This window comes from Manacus candei, unplaced genomic scaffold (assembly GCF_025592945.1).
Source record: "Manacus candei isolate 608988 ecotype Guabito, Panama unplaced genomic scaffold, ASM2559294v1 h1tg000034l, whole genome shotgun sequence".
NCBI lineage: Eukaryota > Metazoa > Chordata > Aves > Passeriformes > Pipridae > Manacus > Manacus candei.
Genome location: NW_026138082.1, coordinates 15,137,870 through 15,157,916, shown reverse-complemented (window position 1 = coordinate 15,157,916; position 20,047 = coordinate 15,137,870). Strand labels below are relative to the sequence as shown.

The 20,047-nt window shown below is 40.8% G+C and overlaps 1 protein-coding gene across 3 annotated transcripts; it reads right to left on the bottom strand.

The window, feature by feature from the left end:
• Positions 1-229: 229 nt before the first annotated feature.
• BEND3 (BEN domain containing 3) lies at positions 230-19,474 on the bottom strand. 3 transcript variants are annotated; one of them, XM_051792368.1, is made up of 4 exons: positions 19,335-19,474; positions 10,542-10,586; positions 9,914-10,134; positions 230-5,036 (listed from the first exon to the last, which is right to left on the bottom strand). In XM_051792368.1, exons 2-4 carry the CDS (start codon positions 10,573-10,575, stop codon positions 2,763-2,765), a joined length of 2,529 nt encoding a protein of 842 aa, XP_051648328.1. In that variant the 5' UTR covers positions 10,576-10,586; positions 19,335-19,474; the 3' UTR covers positions 230-2,762. The 3 variants fall into 3 exon arrangements, with proteins under 3 accessions (XP_051648328.1, XP_051648330.1, XP_051648331.1); XM_051792370.1 differs by lacking the exon at positions 19,335-19,474 and adding an exon at positions 18,550-18,656; XM_051792371.1 differs by lacking the exons at positions 9,914-10,134; positions 10,542-10,586; positions 19,335-19,474 and adding an exon at positions 8,809-9,836.
• Between the last annotated feature and the right edge of the window lie 573 nt (positions 19,475-20,047).

The following is a 20,047-nucleotide window of genomic DNA, read 5'->3' as shown; positions in this document are numbered from 1 at the left end:
TCAATATCTAGCAACTCCCCTATGACAGCTTCACTTTCAAAGTTTATTCTTTTAAACAGAAAAAGTCTGAAAGACAGCAAAATCTTTTAAAATGGCTCCAGCAAACTGGGATGTTTTCATTTATGTATCTGTCTGACCAACTAAGGTTATCTCAGATCTTAGTAACAGATTTTACAGGAAAAAAATCCTGCTTATACTCAAACAATCACCAGACAACATTCCCCTTGTATGAAAAAAATATACCTTTAATTTATTTACAAGACTGACCAACTGGATGAAGTGCCTGTACTTCAGATGCACTGCGAGAGCTTTTGTTAGTGAACTATGTCACTTTTTATATGTCTGCATTTTCTTGGTATCAGTTATAAAATATACAATCAAATGAATCATGAAAGGGTTGTGAAGAGTGAGACAAAAGGAATGTACACAGCAATTAGAAGAGAAAAATGCAACAAAAATATTTTTATACTCACTGTCGAAAATGTCATTTTACGAAGTGAAAATTGTTTTTTCACTACTTTGTAGATAATATGAATGGACTGATTTTTTGACTTAATATCAACATCTATAGTAAAAGCCAGTATGTCTCAAACTTGCATGCTAGCTAGTAACATCTATAACTTGTAAAAAAGTTTAATATATATTGAATTCTTCTGGGAGCTTTGACGTCACCAAGTAGTGAAACATGTATGACATTAAGATAAGAAAATATAATTTCATTTCTTACCTTTTGGCCAGCCATTTGCAACCGCAAATTAAACAGCTGTTATATCTTCTGTTATTTTATATCTCCCATAAAAGTGCATGTAGAAAAATTTCACAGAGGTTCTAGGTAGCATACAATTACAAGAGAAAGTCTTGGTTTCTGATACATTCAATTTGCTAAATTTATGCATTAAAATGAACAGATGCAGACATTGTGGTATCAGTTCTTTATCTTTGGTAAAATGGTTTCGATTTATTATAGCCATATTTGCTCTGATATCCATTTTGAGTATGGTCTGCTATTATTCAAACCAACAGGAAACATTTAAATGGATATAAACAGTATCAGTGTGTTACTTAGTACATTCATGACTTCCTTCATACATTCTTTGAGAATGTTACTACCATATGGGCAAAACGAGCAAATGCTACTACCTATGATTTACTCCTGGCTTAATATAATACTTTTACTAGTTCTTGCCATCAGGAAAAAAATTTTTTATTCCTTTTAAAGGGATCAATATGAGTCTACGAACAATAAATTCTAAAAATCTGAAGTAAAAATATCAAATATTTTGTAATTTCTTACAAATGCTAAAATAGAAAATTACACTGGAACTGACTTAAAATTTGCTACTATGACCCATCTAAGTAAACAACAGAAAAGGACCACAAAGAACATCAATAATTACTCCAAGGTGTTCCAGTGATGGTCTGTAAGCAATCACTGTCTTTACTGTCTTAAAAATCCATGTTTGACTCTCTCTCACCATTTCTATCAGTATTAAAAGAAAAAGAAAGAAAGAGAAAACTGGTTTTAAAGCAGCATTCTCCAGTGACAAGTCATACAGCAAATTCACATTGGGTTCTGGGTGGTCTCTGTTACACTTGAACATATTAATGATGCAAACTTGACCATACGAACCTAAGTTATACATACACAGTTATGTCTCCAAATAGCTACTAATTACACTAAAACAATTTGGCAAAGTGAGGGAGTTCAGTATCCCTACACCCAAAATATCCAGACACTGCTGCATTCACGCAAAGGAGTTACATTACCACAGCTCATATGTTGGGACCCTGCAACACTGAATTTAATCACAAAACCAATCTTTGTGCATATTTCTATATATGCAATTCAATACGAGCACACTGGAAACCTTTGGAATCATGATTTTGATAGAAAGTAAGGTCTATAATTTTTCTAAGTTCCTGTTACAGGTCTTTTTGTTGTTGCTGTTACTATTTTACAAACAGGTGATGGGAAGACATTGCATGGACATAGACTTGAGTCTGTTCTGCTCGCTTTACTCAGAGGAGCAATCCTCAGTCACTCCAGGTGTTATGCCAGACAAAACAGTAAAAGAACTCACAGGGGCAGGATCAAGTTTGTGGTGTCAATATAAAAAAAATTCACATGGTGTCTGTGCTCACATCTCAATTCTTCAACAGTTAATTCTTGATTTTAGAAACAAAACCTGGGTAACAGTCAAAAATGCAAATGACACCATTCTGACCCATTCTCTGACACAGTATTATTACAGTACCTCAACATCATGAAGAACAAAACAAATGTGAAGCTGCAGCTACTGTAGAAGAAAAGTCTAATATTCCAATGATTTCCAATAAACACGGCACTTTCAAATTTAAATTGTTTAGTCGGCATTTCAAAATCCAAATTAACAATATTGTTTATAAGGTATAATGAAAAACTGCCCTTGAAGAGCACAACCATTAAAAAAAAATTCTTTATTATTAGAAAGTGATAGAAAAAGAAGATGCAGAAATGGGGAGTGGAGTAATAGTTTCAATACATGTAATTGCACCAGTGAAAATCATGCTCTCAGTGAGTCATTGACAGCTGTCACTGATGGTCTTTACCCATGTAGTAAGCCACTTCCCACTGCTGCGGTGCCAACAGAGATGCAACACACACACTGAAATGCAACAAATTTAGTGCCTGAGTGTCCCAGATCCTGAGCACCCTCAGCTCCCGACAGGACCTTCAGTCTAAACCAAAGTGTAATCTTGACAATAATTTAGTGGTCAAAGTCTTAGCAATTTAAGGAGCCTGTCACTTTTTTTGCTTTCTTTGCTTTTTTCAGTATATCACACTTTTTTCTGTTAGGACGCCGGCATCTTTCATCAATGCTCGGTATACATTCATAATGCCATACTTCCTCCATTTTCTCCACAGGATAAACTGCCTCCACATAATGACGGATCAGTCTCAGTCTGATGGGATCAAGCTGTTTTTTATTACAAGCACCTGAATGGTTGTATTGCAGTCTCAGATTCTCTGGAGTAAAGAGTTCAGGAAAGAGCCTTACGAGAAGCCTGGCAGCAAAGTTGCCAACCGACAGGCTCTGCTGCACTATCTCTCTTACCTCCTTATCAGACAGTAAATACAGAGAAGGCACAGGGAAGTCTGGATTAGGAACAACAAGTTCATCAAGTGGTATCTTGCAGAAATCCTTGCTGCTTCTTTCCGGTGGCAGTGGCGGCCCTTCAAATTCTTCTCGAAACCTCTCAGGGTTTATTGCATAGGTGAGAAATTCCCTTCTGTCAGGCCCTGGTACGTGGATTTTCCGTTGCTGTTGGTATGAGCGCCTTTGCTCTGTGTCTCTTCGTCGACACCTCTCGTCAAGCTTCCCAACAAACTCCAATGTCCACACTCTGTCATTCTTTGCTCTGGGATACAGTATCTGCACATAATGCCGAATTAATTTAATTCTAGTGGGATCGAGCTGTTTCTTGCCTAAAGATCCACTACAGTTGTATTGCTTCCGTAAGTTTTCATGAGTAAATAGTTCAGGAAATAAGAGAACAAGCAATCGAGAGGCAAAGTTGCCTATGGAAAGACTGCTTTCATATATGCTTTTAATCTGTTCTTTATTCAACAGGTAATCTGGGACAGGGACATCAAAATCAGGAGGGGGAAAGTCAAGTTTGTCAAAATCTATGGGTACAAGCCAAATTTTTTTTGACCGCCTGCCAGGTTTTTCATATTCAAAACTGTCTTCCACTTTTATGATTGATACATCATCTGGTAAACTAGAAGAATCGTAACAGTCATCTCTCATCTGATCACATTCACTTCCATCCATATATGTACTTTCAAGCTCATCATTTATGCGCTGAACACACTGCTGCAACCAGGCTTCTTCTTCTTGCACATCTGGAAAGTAAATTTCAGTGTACCTACGGATTATTTGAAGCCGATGAGGATCCAGCAGTTGTTTTCCAGAGTCTCCAAAGCAGCTGTACCTTTCAGCTAATTTTCTATGGTCGAAGAGTTCTGGAAACAGTCTGTGTAACAAAAAAACAGAAAATTCCCCTGGTGAAGAAGCTTCATCTAAAAATTCATTGAGATCCTGAGCATCCAGCATGTAATCTGAGGCAATTACATTACTCCTGTCCAAGGATAAGGCTTCCTCTTGCTCTTTATCCTCCATAAAATGAGAGGATTCGACCTGCTCAGTCTCATAAAAACTGGATGATTGCACATTCTGCTGACTGTTTTCCATTTCCCTTTGAGCCCAAAATCTATTGAAAAAATCGTTGACTTGAGGCAAACACTCCAACTGCCACACAGCTGTATTCTTCACAGAAGGATAACAAACTTCCACATAGTTACGGATAAGCTGCAGATGAAGAGATTCAAGTTTCCTTTTGTTCAGAAAGCCACATGCACTGCAGCTCCTGCCGAACTCATCGTCACTGAAGAGCTCTGGGAAGAGCTGCACTAGCAACCGGCAAGCCAGGTCTCCGCCTGATGTGCTTTGATCCATGATTTGTTTGAGTTCTGTAGAAGTCAGCTGGTACTCTGGGGGAGGCTTGAAGTCTGCAACGGACTCTGCTGGACTGACTTGCTTTTTAATTCTGCTAACCTCCAGAGACAACAGGTCAACTTTACTGTGAAGCTGAGTCATATTGGTATTGAGGGTGTTAAGTGTGTAAAACATTTTCTGTATCAAAGAATATATATTTGAGTCTGAATCTGCTGTGGCTGCTGCTACAGCAATGGCTGTGGCCGAGTCTCTTTTGCGTTGGTCGTTCAAAGTCCGAATTTGTGAGGGACTGCTGGGGTTGATTTTTTCAAACAACTCATAAGAAGCAAACTGCTCAGTTCCTGGTGGGTTCTTCTTCTCTGTGATTTTGTGTGAGATGCCATAGAGAGGTTTTTTATAAGATGGAGTGATTATGTCACTGAAAGATTCTTCTTCAGAGAGCCATGTTACATTAGAATTCTTGTTCTTGTTTGGCTGCTCTGCATTTACCTGAGTGGGTGAGCCAGTATCTCTGTTCCTCATGTTTGAAAGGGAGCCCTTCAAATGAATAAACATTGTATTAATAAAACTGCCTTAAAAATATTAGCTATAGATATGTGCCCCTTAAGCAGGCACTGTTACATAAATATGCAAAGTCAAACGTTCTTCAGGGGACTTGTGTTAAATAATCAAAATTAGTAACTTCAGTAGGAAAAATAAAAATACAGTAAAGTATTATTTAGGTTTTCTTTTTGGCTCATGGCTTTCTCCATGGAATAGAAATGCAATAATAATTCTTAGTACTCTCAACCCACAGATCTCTAAATACTCTCCCAAATTAAGTATCATTAGGCTTCACCTTGCATATGAGGACCTTGGGCTGTAGAGAATTTGGGTGGCAACAAGTCAGCAACAGAGCCAAGAATAGCATCTAGATTTTCTGACTCCTAGTCCTGTGACCTTGCCACTGCCTCCAACAACTGCATTTAATGTTCCAGCACTCTCTTTGGGGTAGCTTTTGAAAATGTCACAAAGGCTATAAAACACAAAAATGATGCTTATTCTCTTCTTTCTGATGTGAAAGGTTTATATAGAGTTTTTTTTAAAAATCTTTATAATGGCGCACAATTCCTAAACAAATTCTAAAAATGACTTAATTTTTGAAAGGTATTCTATTTAAATAATAAAAACTTACAGTGAAAAGTACCTTGGTATTATCTTTTTAAAACGGAAGCCTAATATTTCCTTATTTCTGAAATGCAGGGAATTTTAGACTTATGGGTTTATAATTTTCTAAATTATTTACATAAAAACAGTAATGAGCTCTTAAAGAATTAATGTTCTCAATAATTTGTAATTCTTCCTCATTGCTTGAAATGCCAAACATTTTCATCATCTCACAGCAAATACGCAGGGCTTGGGTGTCTGGTTTTGGGGTTTTTTTTCCAAACGTATAGATATTGCAAATAATTCTTAGGAAGTTAAGCAGATACAACAGAATCAAAATCCAACATACATAATTCAAACATGAGAAAACACTCCCATATTTTAGAGATGACTGTACTGAAACATTTTTCTTGGCTTGTTCTACAGAACATTAATTAGCTAAAAAACTACAGAATTTGCGTTCAAGTATTAAAACAGATGAAACACAGACTTGAGGTCTGAGCTGAGCCACAAGAAACTTGAAATTCTAGTGAAGACCCCAGTATGTCCTACAGTGAGGAACTTGAAAGAAGGTTTCTTTCTGAAAAAAAAAGACTGTAACTCATGAAATCAATGTGGTCCCTATGTGTACTCTCACTTGGCATCTACTTACTGCAGTGATAAATTGAATCTAATTACTTTTTAATTTCTAATGCAATATATAGTTAAAAGAGGCTCAGAAAGAATAAGTTGGTTTCTACTCCAAGTTTAGAAACCAGCACTCAGTTAAATTGAAGTTATGTTTCCAAGTTCTGCTCTCACTCACATCATACAACCCTACATATGAAACCTTGTATTTTCACATCCAAAGCTGTGTGGATGAAGAGATGATCAAATGAAAGCGTAATGCAAAGGCGATACATTTAGAAGACTGTCCCACTTGTAGTAAAGCACATTTGCTATGAGGACAGCGAGGAACCAGAGGCCTGTAACACCACCAATTGTTAAAGGGTGGCTTTTACCCCAGAGTGGTATGATACAGCCTAATTAAATCAGCTCTTTGTGACTTGTAAAATACCATAACACAGACGAAATTGTGAGCAAACTGAGATCCACATTGCTCCCACCTAACTGTAGGCTCCTATGCTGGGACTGAAGTTATCACACACCACCTATACTTGTCAGCAGAAAAACAGTGGTATTTCTGGATGGTAACAGAGCTCCATCATACAGACATCACCTGAGAGCAGGCCACGATAATGTCCACTGACAGTAAACACAGTACTGCTTCCCAGTCAGACACCCAAACTGAATTACAAATTATTTTACTGTTTTAGATCAAAAGTACAAACCAAAATATTTCTTACACAAACAATGAGACCTGCTACCTAAGTAGCTAGTTCTTCCTCTAACACTCCTGTTAACAGAGAATTTCCCAAATATTCCTTCACATACAGCGTATGACTCATTCAATTCCTTTTCTAATAAACAGCTTGCCATGGGCCATCAGATGTCTGTCAGTTCTCATCTAACCTCCTGCTGTTTATTTTCTCTAATTAATTATATAATAAAACTTGGCATTGTGGGGGTAACTTCTATTAATGCACACCTCATATGCAACGTCAGGGCAAAGCAATATTAGAATGTGTATTAAAAAACATGAGTTTATTATCTGAAGTATCTTACTGCGCTTTGACAGTGAAAGTTTGCATTCTCAGTTTTGGACATGATGCTCTGGAGCTCATGCAAAGAACTACAGCAGATCTCTGCTGCAATGGCAGCAGAACTTCTGCCCTTTCACTGATGCAGCTCACAGTGCTCGGATCGAGTTCTGGGACAGATTTGGTTATCTACATTTCAGAAACACATAGTGTTTGGCTAACAGATAACAAAACGTTTTGGCCTGTATTTAAGGATTGTTTACTTCAGATGCATTCTTATTTTCCTTCCTTTTGCTTTTAATTATCTTGTCTATAGTTTCCACACCATAAATACATAGCTGTTTGTAAATTCTCCAATTAAACTAGTATTTAATATTTTTAGTTAGTTTTTTGTAACATTGATCTGTAAACATCCCTGTGTTTCAGATAATACTACTCCCATTTAAGATGATCAGCTCTCATGTACCATCAAAAAAGAAGCAAAGATATTGCTCCATGAGACTCAATGAGCACAAGATAGTGCTGCTTTTTATACTACAATTACACAGTAAGTTTTTATGTTCTAAATATTCTTTGAACATTTGCAAAATGCAGTATTTTGGAAAACATCAACCATTACAAGAAATTGTGAAATAGTCTCTTGCACTCTTTCTCAGAGTCCTAATCCAAGTTTTAAAAGTTGCTTAGTTATTGTTCTGTTCAGTGCTCAAGTCCAGCTAATTTATGACCTTTAATATGCCTAATAAACCAAGTCTAAATATCTGTAAGAATACAGCACATAATATTCTAGCATATAAGTAAAGAATAAAAAATATATGAGCAAGAAACATAGAAAAATTTTATCAAACACATGAGAACTTCAAAAAGTCTTGCCCATAAATTTTTTAAACCTACAATCTTCCAACTTTTTTTTTTTAAAGAAAATCAGGGGAAATTAATTTCTGGTTATACAGTGGCATTCAGAATTAAAAAAAAAATGAAATGTCTTCAGATAGAAAGTAATTCAGTAATATGATCAGCAGCCCAATAAAAAGTACAGCTCTGTTTATATTATACATAGATGCCTATGCAATGTGTGGTAAAAATATACTAGGAGCACAACATTCTTGAAAATAATTAAGATTTTGTCCGCTGTTTAAATAGAAATAGTTAATGAAGTCATCAATTAAAACGAAATATTGGTACTAAAAAAGCAATTAACTTAAAAAATGCTGTTAAGATTCAGGACTATTTCTGGTTGGTTATTTAACTAAACATGCTGATTCACTGGGGTCAGCCAAGAATGAATTTTCATCGTTATTGCTGGGTCAATTGCTGATATTATAAGTCCAAAGTTATAATTCATTTAAAATTAAATTTAAAAATTTATTAATGGCAAAGAGGAAGCAGTAAAATACAAAGCAAGCACAGTTCAGAGACCATTATAAAGCTTTTTTAAGAATTTGAATGTAAGGAAACAATTGTAAAAAGAAAAAGAGAAAGGAAAAGAAAGAAACCGTGTAATAAGATTAAAATCTACCTACCACAGGCATTCAGGGAAAAAAACAGCCCTGAGAAGTCAGAGAGATGACAGTCAAGAAAAAGAAATACAGAGAGCTATGGCTAGAAAGGAGACATGAAATGCGCAAATACAACTGGCTAGGTAGCAGAACAGCAGAAAAGGATATGTGCGTTAGAGTAGGTCACAAACTAAATATAACCCAGGGCCTGAAGTTATTCAAAAGAGGATGAATTTGAATCTAGGTTATTTTAATAAAGTGCTGAGTGTGAAAACCAGGAGGTCATTATACTGCTCTAGAGGGTGTCAGGAGAGATATGACTATCTAACACTGGACACTACTCTTTCAGGACTCTCAAAAGAAGCAACAAAAATATAAAGTGACTCCTGAAGAAGAGCTGAAAAAAGAGAATTTTAGTCTTGGGAAGGAAGGGCTGACTCTTCTGGGAACAGATGATCACTGCTCCCTCTACTAAAAAGAACAAGGACAAAAAGAAACTTACTCAGTTTCGGCAAAGATTAATTAAAATCTCCCATTGCTAAAGGGGTGAAACACTAGATCAGGATAACACAAGAGATTGGGTATCTCCTTCACAGCTAGAAAAACATTTGGATTACCACAAGTGGGATGCTGCACTAGAAGTTGTAATACATTCCACTCTCGATATGCTGAAGTCTTCTGCATCCCTGCATTTTTACCTTTCAAATAATAAGCAAATTTATACTTGTCTCACTGACATTAAATTCGTGTCACAGAAGGAAGAATTACAGCCCTGATTCTATCACTGAGGATCCAGCTGAAGGTCTGTGTGACATGAGAAGGACTGTAATCAGTCATGCCCAGTTACTCCAAATCACTGCCTGCTCCTACGTTCTCTGGCGAACAACAAAAACATACTTCACATGAATGAATTACCCTGTAACTGTATTTCACAAATATGATTACTCCCATGTTATCTTAAGCCAGTTTGCACCAGACGTGTACAAACTGACTTAAGATTAGCCACATTTGCATCAAATTCATTATCAATGCAAATCTAGTTGAAAGACTTGCATTGTACTTATAGCAGCAATGAATTTAGCCTAAGAAATATGAACCGAAAAGTCACAGTGATGTATAGAGAAGTCACCTCTTGCGTAAAGCGTCTTTTCTTCACACTGGGTAAGGCATCTGGCTGGCCTCCTGAACCATCACAACCAACTGAGGTCTGTTTCCGTTTGTTGGAATCCTGCAGGCAAGTAACTGCGCCATCCAGTGAGTGTTTCTCAGCAGATCTGGATGCTACTGAGCAGTCTAGAGCTTCATCTTCGTTTTCTTTTTCTACTTTCACATTTTTTTTAGGAATTTTTACTGGAAAAAGAGAAGGTTTAGAAAGATAAAGCACCCTCTCCAGAAAAACATGACATCCTTAATGCAATCTTTTGGGGTTTGTTTCTTCTTATGAAAATGTGTTTTGAAGAGCATCATCATTTTTTATGACTTCTATGATAAGTGTATGTCGAGATCACCCCAAAGTCAAATCATTGAGTTTTCCAGTAAATGACAGTTTCTTCCCTAAAGAAGAATCTAAAGCATAAAGGATGTAGAGTAGCAAATATAATGAGTAACAAAGATAATGGTGCATTTTAGATAGCTTTTTAAGAACCATTAATGTAATTTGTCTTGATCCAAATTCATTCTTTATCAGATGATAAAGGCTTTAATTCAACAAGAGTTTTTTTGCCTAATCAAAAATGACACCAAGTGTAATATCTTACCTTCATCATCATCAGCGATTTCAGCTGAATTCATCTTCTATCTCACTAAAAAACAAAACAAAAATATGAAAATAAATATCAGCATCTTCTGGGATTAGAAAATACCTACCTCTGTTCTTTTCATCTAGAGGCATTGGGCATTAACAGCCCACAGATAATGTCCAGTCTTTCCAGTCTGTATTTTTGTAACAACTAGCTATTTTCAGTAAATTTCATGGCCATCGATGGACTTGTCAACATGCAAACTACATTGCAGACAACAGACAGCAGTTAGGAAAATATTTAAAACTCTGTTTATTTTTCTGCTACAAAGTGTAAATCATTCTAACCTTCTCTTGGTTAGTATCTTGGCAGTATATAAATGGAAGTTAACTGTATTAAACTCTCCACCCTGTACAAAGTCACTACTTATTACAGTCAAATGTTTTCATATTGTCATTGTGGGAGAGACAAAGTCATCATAAAAAGAAAACTCATCATAAACTGTAATATACATACTGGAGTAACTTTTCATTTAAAAATCTTTGATCTTTTGATATGGATTGCATCAATTCAAGGAGAATAATGCAGATGAATCTACAATGAGTCCTTTTTTCCTATCAGCCTCTAAAAAATATTTCTTGTGAGGAAAAACAATATGTACTATGTTAGCATGATTTTAGCGTTACTTCTCATGTGAAAAACTCTGTATTTACAACTCTGTTGTAAATACCTGTATTTCTGAAAAACAGTAAACAGCTGTATTTCTGCTTACTTGAAAACTAATTTTGCAAGTTACTCAGCTACACACATCAATCTCTGAACACATTCCTGAAAGATATTCTAAATCTCTAGAGATCTACAACGCAAACAACTTAATCAGATCTCACTGACCCTTACAGGGCATGCAGATGCAAACTGACACTCTCGACTGGTAAACTGGTGACTGGTGAACGGTCACGCTCCGCTCATGTTCATCTACAGAGTGTTATGTTTACTTGGCCTCACAATATTATTACTTTACAAGTGCAAGTGAATAAAACCAGTCAATCAAAAGTGTACATACAGCCCAGGACTGGGAATTATAATGAAATTTAAAAGAGAGATGGGGAGAAAAAGAGAATCTGTCATGGAAGGAAGAAAAGTCTGTACGCTCTCCTGAATAATGTTAAATAACAATTTTTTTTTAAAATCTCAAGATACTGTTAAAAACCTCCATAAACACTTGAATGCTGTGTAGATATGAATTTTAATTTGTCAGCAATTGATGGCTGTAATGGCAAGTATGAGGTCCTATTTTGGATTAGATTTTGTACGATTGCACTACAATGGGTAGCACCCACACAAAAGATGTATAGAGTTACAAAATTAGCTCATAGTGGGCCACCCTAGAAGCCAAAATACTCTTTGATGTGCTGATCTTCCACAGGGCCCCTATATACAGCCTTGTAAAGGGCATCCTCGAGGGGATAACAAGTAATTGTCTTCATCATCATGTATAAAAATAAGTCTCTCTCAGTTGGACACAGAGCTACTACAAACCCCTCAGACACCTATTCCTTTTACCACCATAATTCCCTATTTCACAATTTGCATTTATTAATTGATCTGTATACAAATTATGCCAGCTTAACAGCACAATAATCACATCACTTAAACTTTTGCAAACCCTGTAGAGACATAACAGCATGAAACTTAAGTGGCCCACACCAACTTCTAAACCACCGATAAGCACTGGTATGGGTTAATACCAAGTCTTACTAACTGAATGATATTTATGAATTTAAACACAGCCACTACAGCTCTTTATGAAAAATCCTACAACAGTGTACTTCGTACAGCATCATAAGAAAGCCATGCTGGACCTTAAGAAAAGCACAAAGTACTAACTGCTCATATTTTGCCCTGATATCCTAGACACATTGATATTCAGCATCTAGACCCTTCTTGCACTTTTTCATCCTGCACTAGGCTTAGCTCTGAGGGCTGTGGTACAAGACCAACATGTGCCAGTACTCAAGGAGTGTGACACATGGTCTTTTGGTGAGGGCCTGAGGTGACAGTAAGCAAATCTGCTGATACCACTAAAGAATATTCTATAATGGAAATCTAAATGGTTTTCCAGATAATCCTAGGCTGATGTGTCAGAGCAAAACACTAAAAAATGTTAAACACAGAGCAAGAAGGGCTACAGAGGTGGTAGTGGGTAGAATAACATAAAATATTTAGGAGGGTATATTTGGAATTATATTTTCTTTCTGATTCCTGCTATTATTGCTATTCAAATAGGAAGAATGCTTAAGGAGAATTCCTCTCAGAGAATACAATCAAACTGGAAGAAGAGAAATGAAGATCTGAAAAGCTACTCTGTAGAACTGGAAAAAAGTTAAAACTAAAGCATACACCCTGGTTAACAGTTAACTTTCTGAAGGAGGCAACATCAGGAAGATCGAAGCTATCCTGAACTCAGGTCAAATAACATTAAATCAAAACATTGTTTCACAAATGTGAAACACAGTGTTATTACTTTTTTTTTTTTAATTTGAAAACTGCCAGAATACAATTAAAGCAAACAGTCAAAATCAGTATCAGAACCAATGAGGCCTAGAAAGATGGGGTTTCATACCTGAACTCTTTGGTGCCAAAAAAAGCACAAGCTCCAACTTTTTCCCTTTTAGGAGCCCTAATAATACCTGTCTCCTTATCTAGTTTCCTGTCTTCTTTGTGAGATTTGTAAGAACTCAGGTATTATAAGAAAATGAAGCACATATAACAGCCTCTGTCAAGAGACAGGATTCAATTGCCTCTTGGATCTCCTACCTCACAGCCCCACCTGCTCCCTCAATCAACCATGGGTGCCCACCTTAACCTTAACCTTCTTGATAAACTGCAAAAAAAACCCAAAAAACCTCACTTTTTTTTTTGAGTTACTTTCCTTGTAATTCAGAGAGGCACAGGGTAAGGCAAGCAATCAGGTCCAGCTCAGGAGTATGCACAAGGTTTGGGATGGAAAGGAAGAATTAAAATCTCTCCATATACCAGCAAGCCACTGGCTTGACTCGACCATTTAATCACAGAATAACAGCATATTCTGAGTTGGAAGGGCCCCACAAGGATCATTGAGTCCAACTCTCAAGTGATGGCCCATATAGGGATTGAATCCACAACCTTGGTGTTATTAGCACCAGGTACTAACCAACTGAACCAATCTCACGGCCAACGAAACCTTACTTATCATACCACCATCTTGCTTCAAATTTGGGTCACCAGTGAGTAGTGAAGGGACACAGAGATATCAACAGAACAATTGCTTCCATAGGAAATTAGGGTTTATGAGAAGAGGGAAAGTCTGAGTCTGTGCCTGAGCATGTCGATGCATGTATGCCTGTCTATGTAAGGTTAACAATAATTTTGTTGATTGTTTAAAGTTCACTAAAGATAAAACATTTCAGATTCTTTAAAATACTTTCTGCTATGCATCAGTACTTATGAATAATAATTATTGTCTCTTTAAAAGAGGTAGCAGTGTAAAACCTGTTTTGAGGTAGCACTGTGGCCCAGAATAAGCAAAGCTGGAGTAAAAAAAGACCTAAAAGATCTTGGGACAAAGTACTGCAAAAAACAATTGAGTAAGAAATCCATACAGTAAAGCAAACACCTGGCAGTTGTTCCTTGTCATGTTAAGTATACAAAACATATTTCAATCTTTTTTTAAAACAGAAGATAAACATACTTATCACCCTCAGCCTAATAATGAGTCAATGCTATCTAGAGGACAGCAGTTAGCTAGTTCTAGGAAAGAGTGAATACTCTGTGCTGAAGTTGGGAGCCCAGGCCTGCAACTGTGACTGCCAGAGCAACTAGCCTTGGCAGCTTTTTCTTCCTATGATATGGACAGCTGCTGCAGTACGTCCTATTTTCTGGTGAATTCTCTAGAAGGAGGATTCCAAAACACACCAAACACCAACAACAGCAATTATATCAACAGCCAGATCCAAGGAGGTAAGGGAAAGAAAGTAGAGTCCCAGCACAGCTTGGCTGTCACTATTCACCAAACTCCCTTCCCAAAAATCCTTCTCTCCACAGATCCTGCTCCCCTTTCTCATCAGATTAGACAATGAACAAGATAGCTCAGTGAAGGGACTTAACACTCTCTACTTCCATTACTCTTGCTCAGATACATGCCTCTAGGCAAAAAACTTACCAGGTTTTGACACTTAACTGCATCGTTGTATCATTTTGGTTAACAACATTCAACAATGAAATGGTATTACCATTATCATTACCATGGTTAACAGAGAATCTCAAAGCATAGTGCAATGCTGCAAGTTCCAAAGCATGGAAGAACACATTAAAAATGAGATTTTGGAATGTTTGTGCATTTACTGGTAACTACCATCCTGATGCTGCTTTTGCAAGTAGAGTAAAAATGCAATCCATCTATCAAAAATGCGCCTACCTGAAATATGCATTGAAGCCTTAAGGATTTAAAGCACTTGGGTACAAAAGACTTTATGATAAGGGACCAAACTCCAACTCATACTGTAACTGTATTTCAGTCTCATATAATTTAGTATAATGCATATTGGTACTTAAATATAGCATAGAAGTGTACCTAGTTCTTCATCCATAAACCCAAACTGAATCACAAGCCTAAGTTAAATCATCCCATAATGTGCATTCTCCTCCTCCTGTTTACCACCTAACAATTACCAATGTGTTGGCCTCGGAGGATGCCTTCCCAACCTGTCTTATGATTATGACCATTGTAAAAGCACAATGCAAAGACAAAAGATCTTGCTGATAATGTAAGATGAAGGCAGTTCTCCACCTCTGCAATCATTTTTAAAGAAAGCCTGACTGATCACTTTCAAGTCCTGACTTAAAAAACAAACAAAAAAATTCCACCAGAAAAAAATACTGCTGCTCTGCTCTTTGCAACTACAGAAGTAACTTTGAGCTCCCATATCTAATGTACTAAGTTCTCACAACTGAAAAAAACAGTGTGAAAGCCATGAAGAAAAGTATAAAAATGTACACCTGCTGTATGTGAAAAGCAATTCCAATTTCATAACACTTGTTAATAATCACAAATGCAAATTAATCATTACCTTAACTAATATACTATACTACAATAACAATAATGCTTGTTATCAGTTTTATAGAAGCTTGCTATTTGTAAATTAAATACTTGCATAACATTGCACTGTTCAGTTCACTCATACATGGTAAATGGGTAGATGCTGCTTCTTGGATGCACACCATCCCACTAAATATTTTAGCATCTGCATGTAAGTTGGAAGGAATGTCCCTAATTCTACACTATCGACTGTAAGAATGTTATTAAAAATGCAGGGGTTTAGACATTGTCTATTATGTTTATTCCTTGTAAAGCATCACAGTGGTATATTGTTTCATATATAAAACTCAGAGGCTTCAATGAAAAGTATTCTACTTGAATGTTACTTGCTTCTGAAGAGCAAGTTCTTTACATTTCAGACAAATGTTAATACCTACACGTTTGTTAATAACATCAAATATGTGTTTAACAGCATATGTGGAATAAACTGCTCAATTTCCTCATTTCCAGCATGCAGTAAAAGATACAAGATACATTCCTTAAAGCACAGGTAACTTATGAAATAAATAAATGACAGAAACACCAAAGAAAGCTGATCTTTCAAGGAGATAACACTGGCTAAATTTTACAAGATGTGTACATTGAACTGCTGTTGAACAGCCAAAAGTAGCATCTCTCTTATACAAGCCATCCTGTAACAGGAGTTTATCACAAAATTGCAATGGTATTACACTACGTAACTAGAGTCTGGTTTACCCAGAGCCAATCAAAAGTATTGTACACATATTCATTCTCCACAAATGGAAATGATCTAGCAGTTAGACACACGGTGGATAGGCAAATGCCTGAAGTCCTGCTCCCTGTCTCTGGGTCTCTGCCTGTATTTCATAAGGAACACTCACTGGATAAACCACACAAAGCAACCAATGCTTCCCAAGGGAAGCCTGCAGTCTTGAAAGCTGGTGTGGTAGGTGGAAGTAGCCCTGTTCCACGCAGCAGGTGAGCAAAGGGCTGCTCTAACTTCCTGGTAATAGTGTGAAATTCTGTTCCTCGTGATGTTTTGGAAGACCGATTCCTACGGAACAGTTTGAAATAATGAGAGGAAGCAACCATTCTCACCACACAGCCCTGCAGTCCCAGAGGCAAAAAGGACTGGAGGTACGTGCCTGCCCTTTGCTCAGGCTGCCCAGGAGCTGCCTCCTGTTCAGCGTGTGTGCTCCCTTCCAGGCTGTCTCTTGGAAAGCTCTCCTGCTGGGCTGAGAAGTAAACCTAGAGAACCGTGAGTTCTGGGTTCTCCTTTGGGAGGCAAGTAATCTGCATCTTTTACTTCCTAGCTGTAGCATTGGGTTCAATAATTTCAATATTGCAATTATCCTCAGGGTACACTTGGTTCCTCCAATTTGTAAAAAACAATGCAACTCCAATTCAACTGAATTACACATAAATACCATTCCAAGGCTGAGCCAGAAAATGTATTTTTTAGAGGCAATATTTGCCTTTTGTTCAGATACTGGCCAATGATTTGACTTTAAATGTTACACAATTTTGACAAAGCCTAACAAATTTTGAAGAGGCAGAAGACCGAAGAAGTCTGACACCTGAAACCACCTTTATAAAATAAATCCCAACATAACAGATAACTGATTTCAAATTGACTATGCATTTTAAAGAAACTGTGAAATATGCATGTTGCCTTGGTTAACTGAACAATGAGCAAAATGCAACTAGACAATATAAATAACACCAAAAGCAGATACTTTCTATTCTATCCATTTTGAGGTAGTAGGGTGCTGCTACTGAGTGACCCAAGAGTGCAGTTTTTGAGTAAAATTTTTTCTTGATATCTAATACTGACACTTGAAATATTAAATACCTTAGAAAACAGCATTCCAACATTACAAACATGTTCTGACTACAAATACATGTATAACAAGTTCTAAAACTAAGAAAAATATTTTTAAAGAACCAGCAGATGTTGTTGGAAGCACTACTCTTATGGACAATAACAATCCCTATATTTTACATCGTTTGAAAACCTCCTTTGGCTGCCCTGGGGAATAGGACAGGAAGCCTCAAGCCTCCACGGAAGCCAGCCTGCAACAAGGACATTATGCCAACAGGACTTAGAGGGCATGTTCTTAATTTGGGTCTTTTAGATTTTGTTGTCTTCAATACTTTCCTCTCTCCTGTTTCATCCTTTGCTTTTATTCTAAAATACTGTGCAGACAGTTTAAAATTTCCTCCAAACTGCATTCAACTTTCCTTTCTTTTTATCCACTGGACTTACCTAAGCTATGAAAATACTTAGCAAAGATAAAAATTTTAGTTGGTCCACTGCTGAGTTTGATTTAGTAGGAGAGAAGATGAAAATGTATTAACATACACTGCTAATTATTTGTTTTATTAGATGTAATCATTCAAGTAAATTCATTATCTCATTGCCAGGTATTGGCCAGGAGCAGGGAAAAGGTTTTTCTTTCCTGTTTAAATGTCTCTGCCCCAAGGGTCAGGCATACACTGCGTTTATAGGTGGCAGCGACAAACCCTACTTGCACTTCAATCCAAAAAGCTCTGGGACTGCGTCAACGCTATGTGGAAGCCGTCACATGGCTGCTGGCCTGCCGCCGGCTCGCATTCTGCTGGTTCAGAGTTTGTTCCCTTCTATTTACAAAAGGTTGTGTGGACACACCGCAGGGAAAAGTAGGGTAGAGGCAGGGGGTGATCTGGGATGGGACAGCGGGCAATGACCTGGGTAAAGGCAGCGGGCGGTGATGTGGGCAGGGGTTAGTGGGCAACGATGAGGGCAGGGGCAGCGGGAGGTGATCTGGGTGCAGGCAGCGAGGGGGGACCTGAGCAGGGGCAGCGGGAGATGGGCAGCGGGAGGTGCTCGGGGCAGGGGCAGCAGTTCCCCCGCACTGCCCTTCCCCGGCCCCTCAGCGCGTGACCCACCCAGAGCCTACACGAACTCCAGCAGAACCGCCCGCCGGACGCCACGCGACCGGCGGGCCCGTGACGCCAGCCCCGGCTCCCGCGGAGCGCTCGCGCGGCGCCCGGCGGGTCCGTGCCGGGTCCGTGGAGCGGGTGCCGGTGCCCGGCGGTGCCCGCGCGGCCGAGGCTCCCCCCTCGCGCGCCGAGGGGCAGTGGAGCGGCCGCCACGTGGGAGCGGCGCGCGCGGCGTCGGTGGCGGCGCGAGGCCCCGCCCGGGGGCGGGCGCTGCGGCGGGGGACGCCCCGCGCGCCCCGCACGCGGCGCGGCCGCGGCCGCTTCCGCGGTCAGACCCACGAGCCCGAGGCGGCGACGGCGGCGGTTGGTGCTTCCGGTCCGAACCCTGCCCGGGCGGATCTATGTGGCCGGCGAGCGGAGGGGGGGCGGGGGGAATGGGATAAGGTGAGGCTGGAGGTGACGGCGCCGTGACCGTTCCGCTCTGCTCCCCGCTCCCCGTCCTCCCCCTCCCCAGCCCCGCAGATGGAGGCACCCGGGCCGGGCGCGCGCGACTCGCGCCGCCGCCGCTGATCGCAGCTGCGAACAAAGAGCCCCCCGCCCGTCCGCCCCGGCAGCGCGGCCCCGGCCCGCGGGCGGCCGGGGGAGGGGCCGGCCCCGCGCCTCCCGCGCCCCCCCCCCCGCTCGGCCCCCCTCTCCCCGGTCCTCCCCCACCCGCCGGGGCGGCGCTCCCCGCTCGCCGTGGGGTGCGTGGAGCGGCGCCCGTCCCAGCCAGCAGCGGCAGCGGGACCTACCTTGGCTCTGCGCGGGGCCACGGGAGCCCCGGGGCGGCGGGGGCGGCTGGAGCGGCCGCCGCTGGTGCCCGCGCTTCCCCCCCGCTCTTTGTGTGCGAGGGTCCGCGCGCTGCGCTCTCGCGTGACGTGACGGGACCGTGTGTCATTTCCGCACAAGGACACCGAGCCCCGACCCGCCGCGGCCAGCGCCACCCGCCGCCCCGGGGCAGGGGCAGGGGTGGGAGGGGAGGGAGGGGGGAGAGCGGCCCGCTCCTCCCCCCTCCCCTTGCTCCCCACCCCCCGCCCTCCCCGGCGCTGCCACTGGGAACGCGCGCGGTTCCCACTGGAGTCCTCGCGCGCCCCCGCCCCCGCGCCGCGCGCGCCCCGCCGCCCACTCGGCGCCGCGCAGGCAGAGCCCCCGCCGCTGGGGAGGGGGGGGGCCGCGCGGCCGCTCCGCGACACGCCCTTCCCGCGCCCCCTCGCCCGCACGTGGGGCCGCCACCGCTCGGAGACACGGCCCCGCGTGACGGAACCGGGACCGGACGCGGGGACCGGCAGGGACGGGGCGCGCTCCCCGCCGCCGCGTGGAAAGCGCGCGCTTCCCCCGCTTTCCACCCGGCTCGCGCGGCCGGGCGGCACCGCGCGGTGTCGCGTGGACGCGGCGCGCGCAGAGTCCGGCGGTGGGCCGCGCACGTGCGCGCGCGGGGGAGACGCGAGGCCGCGTGCCCTCGGCA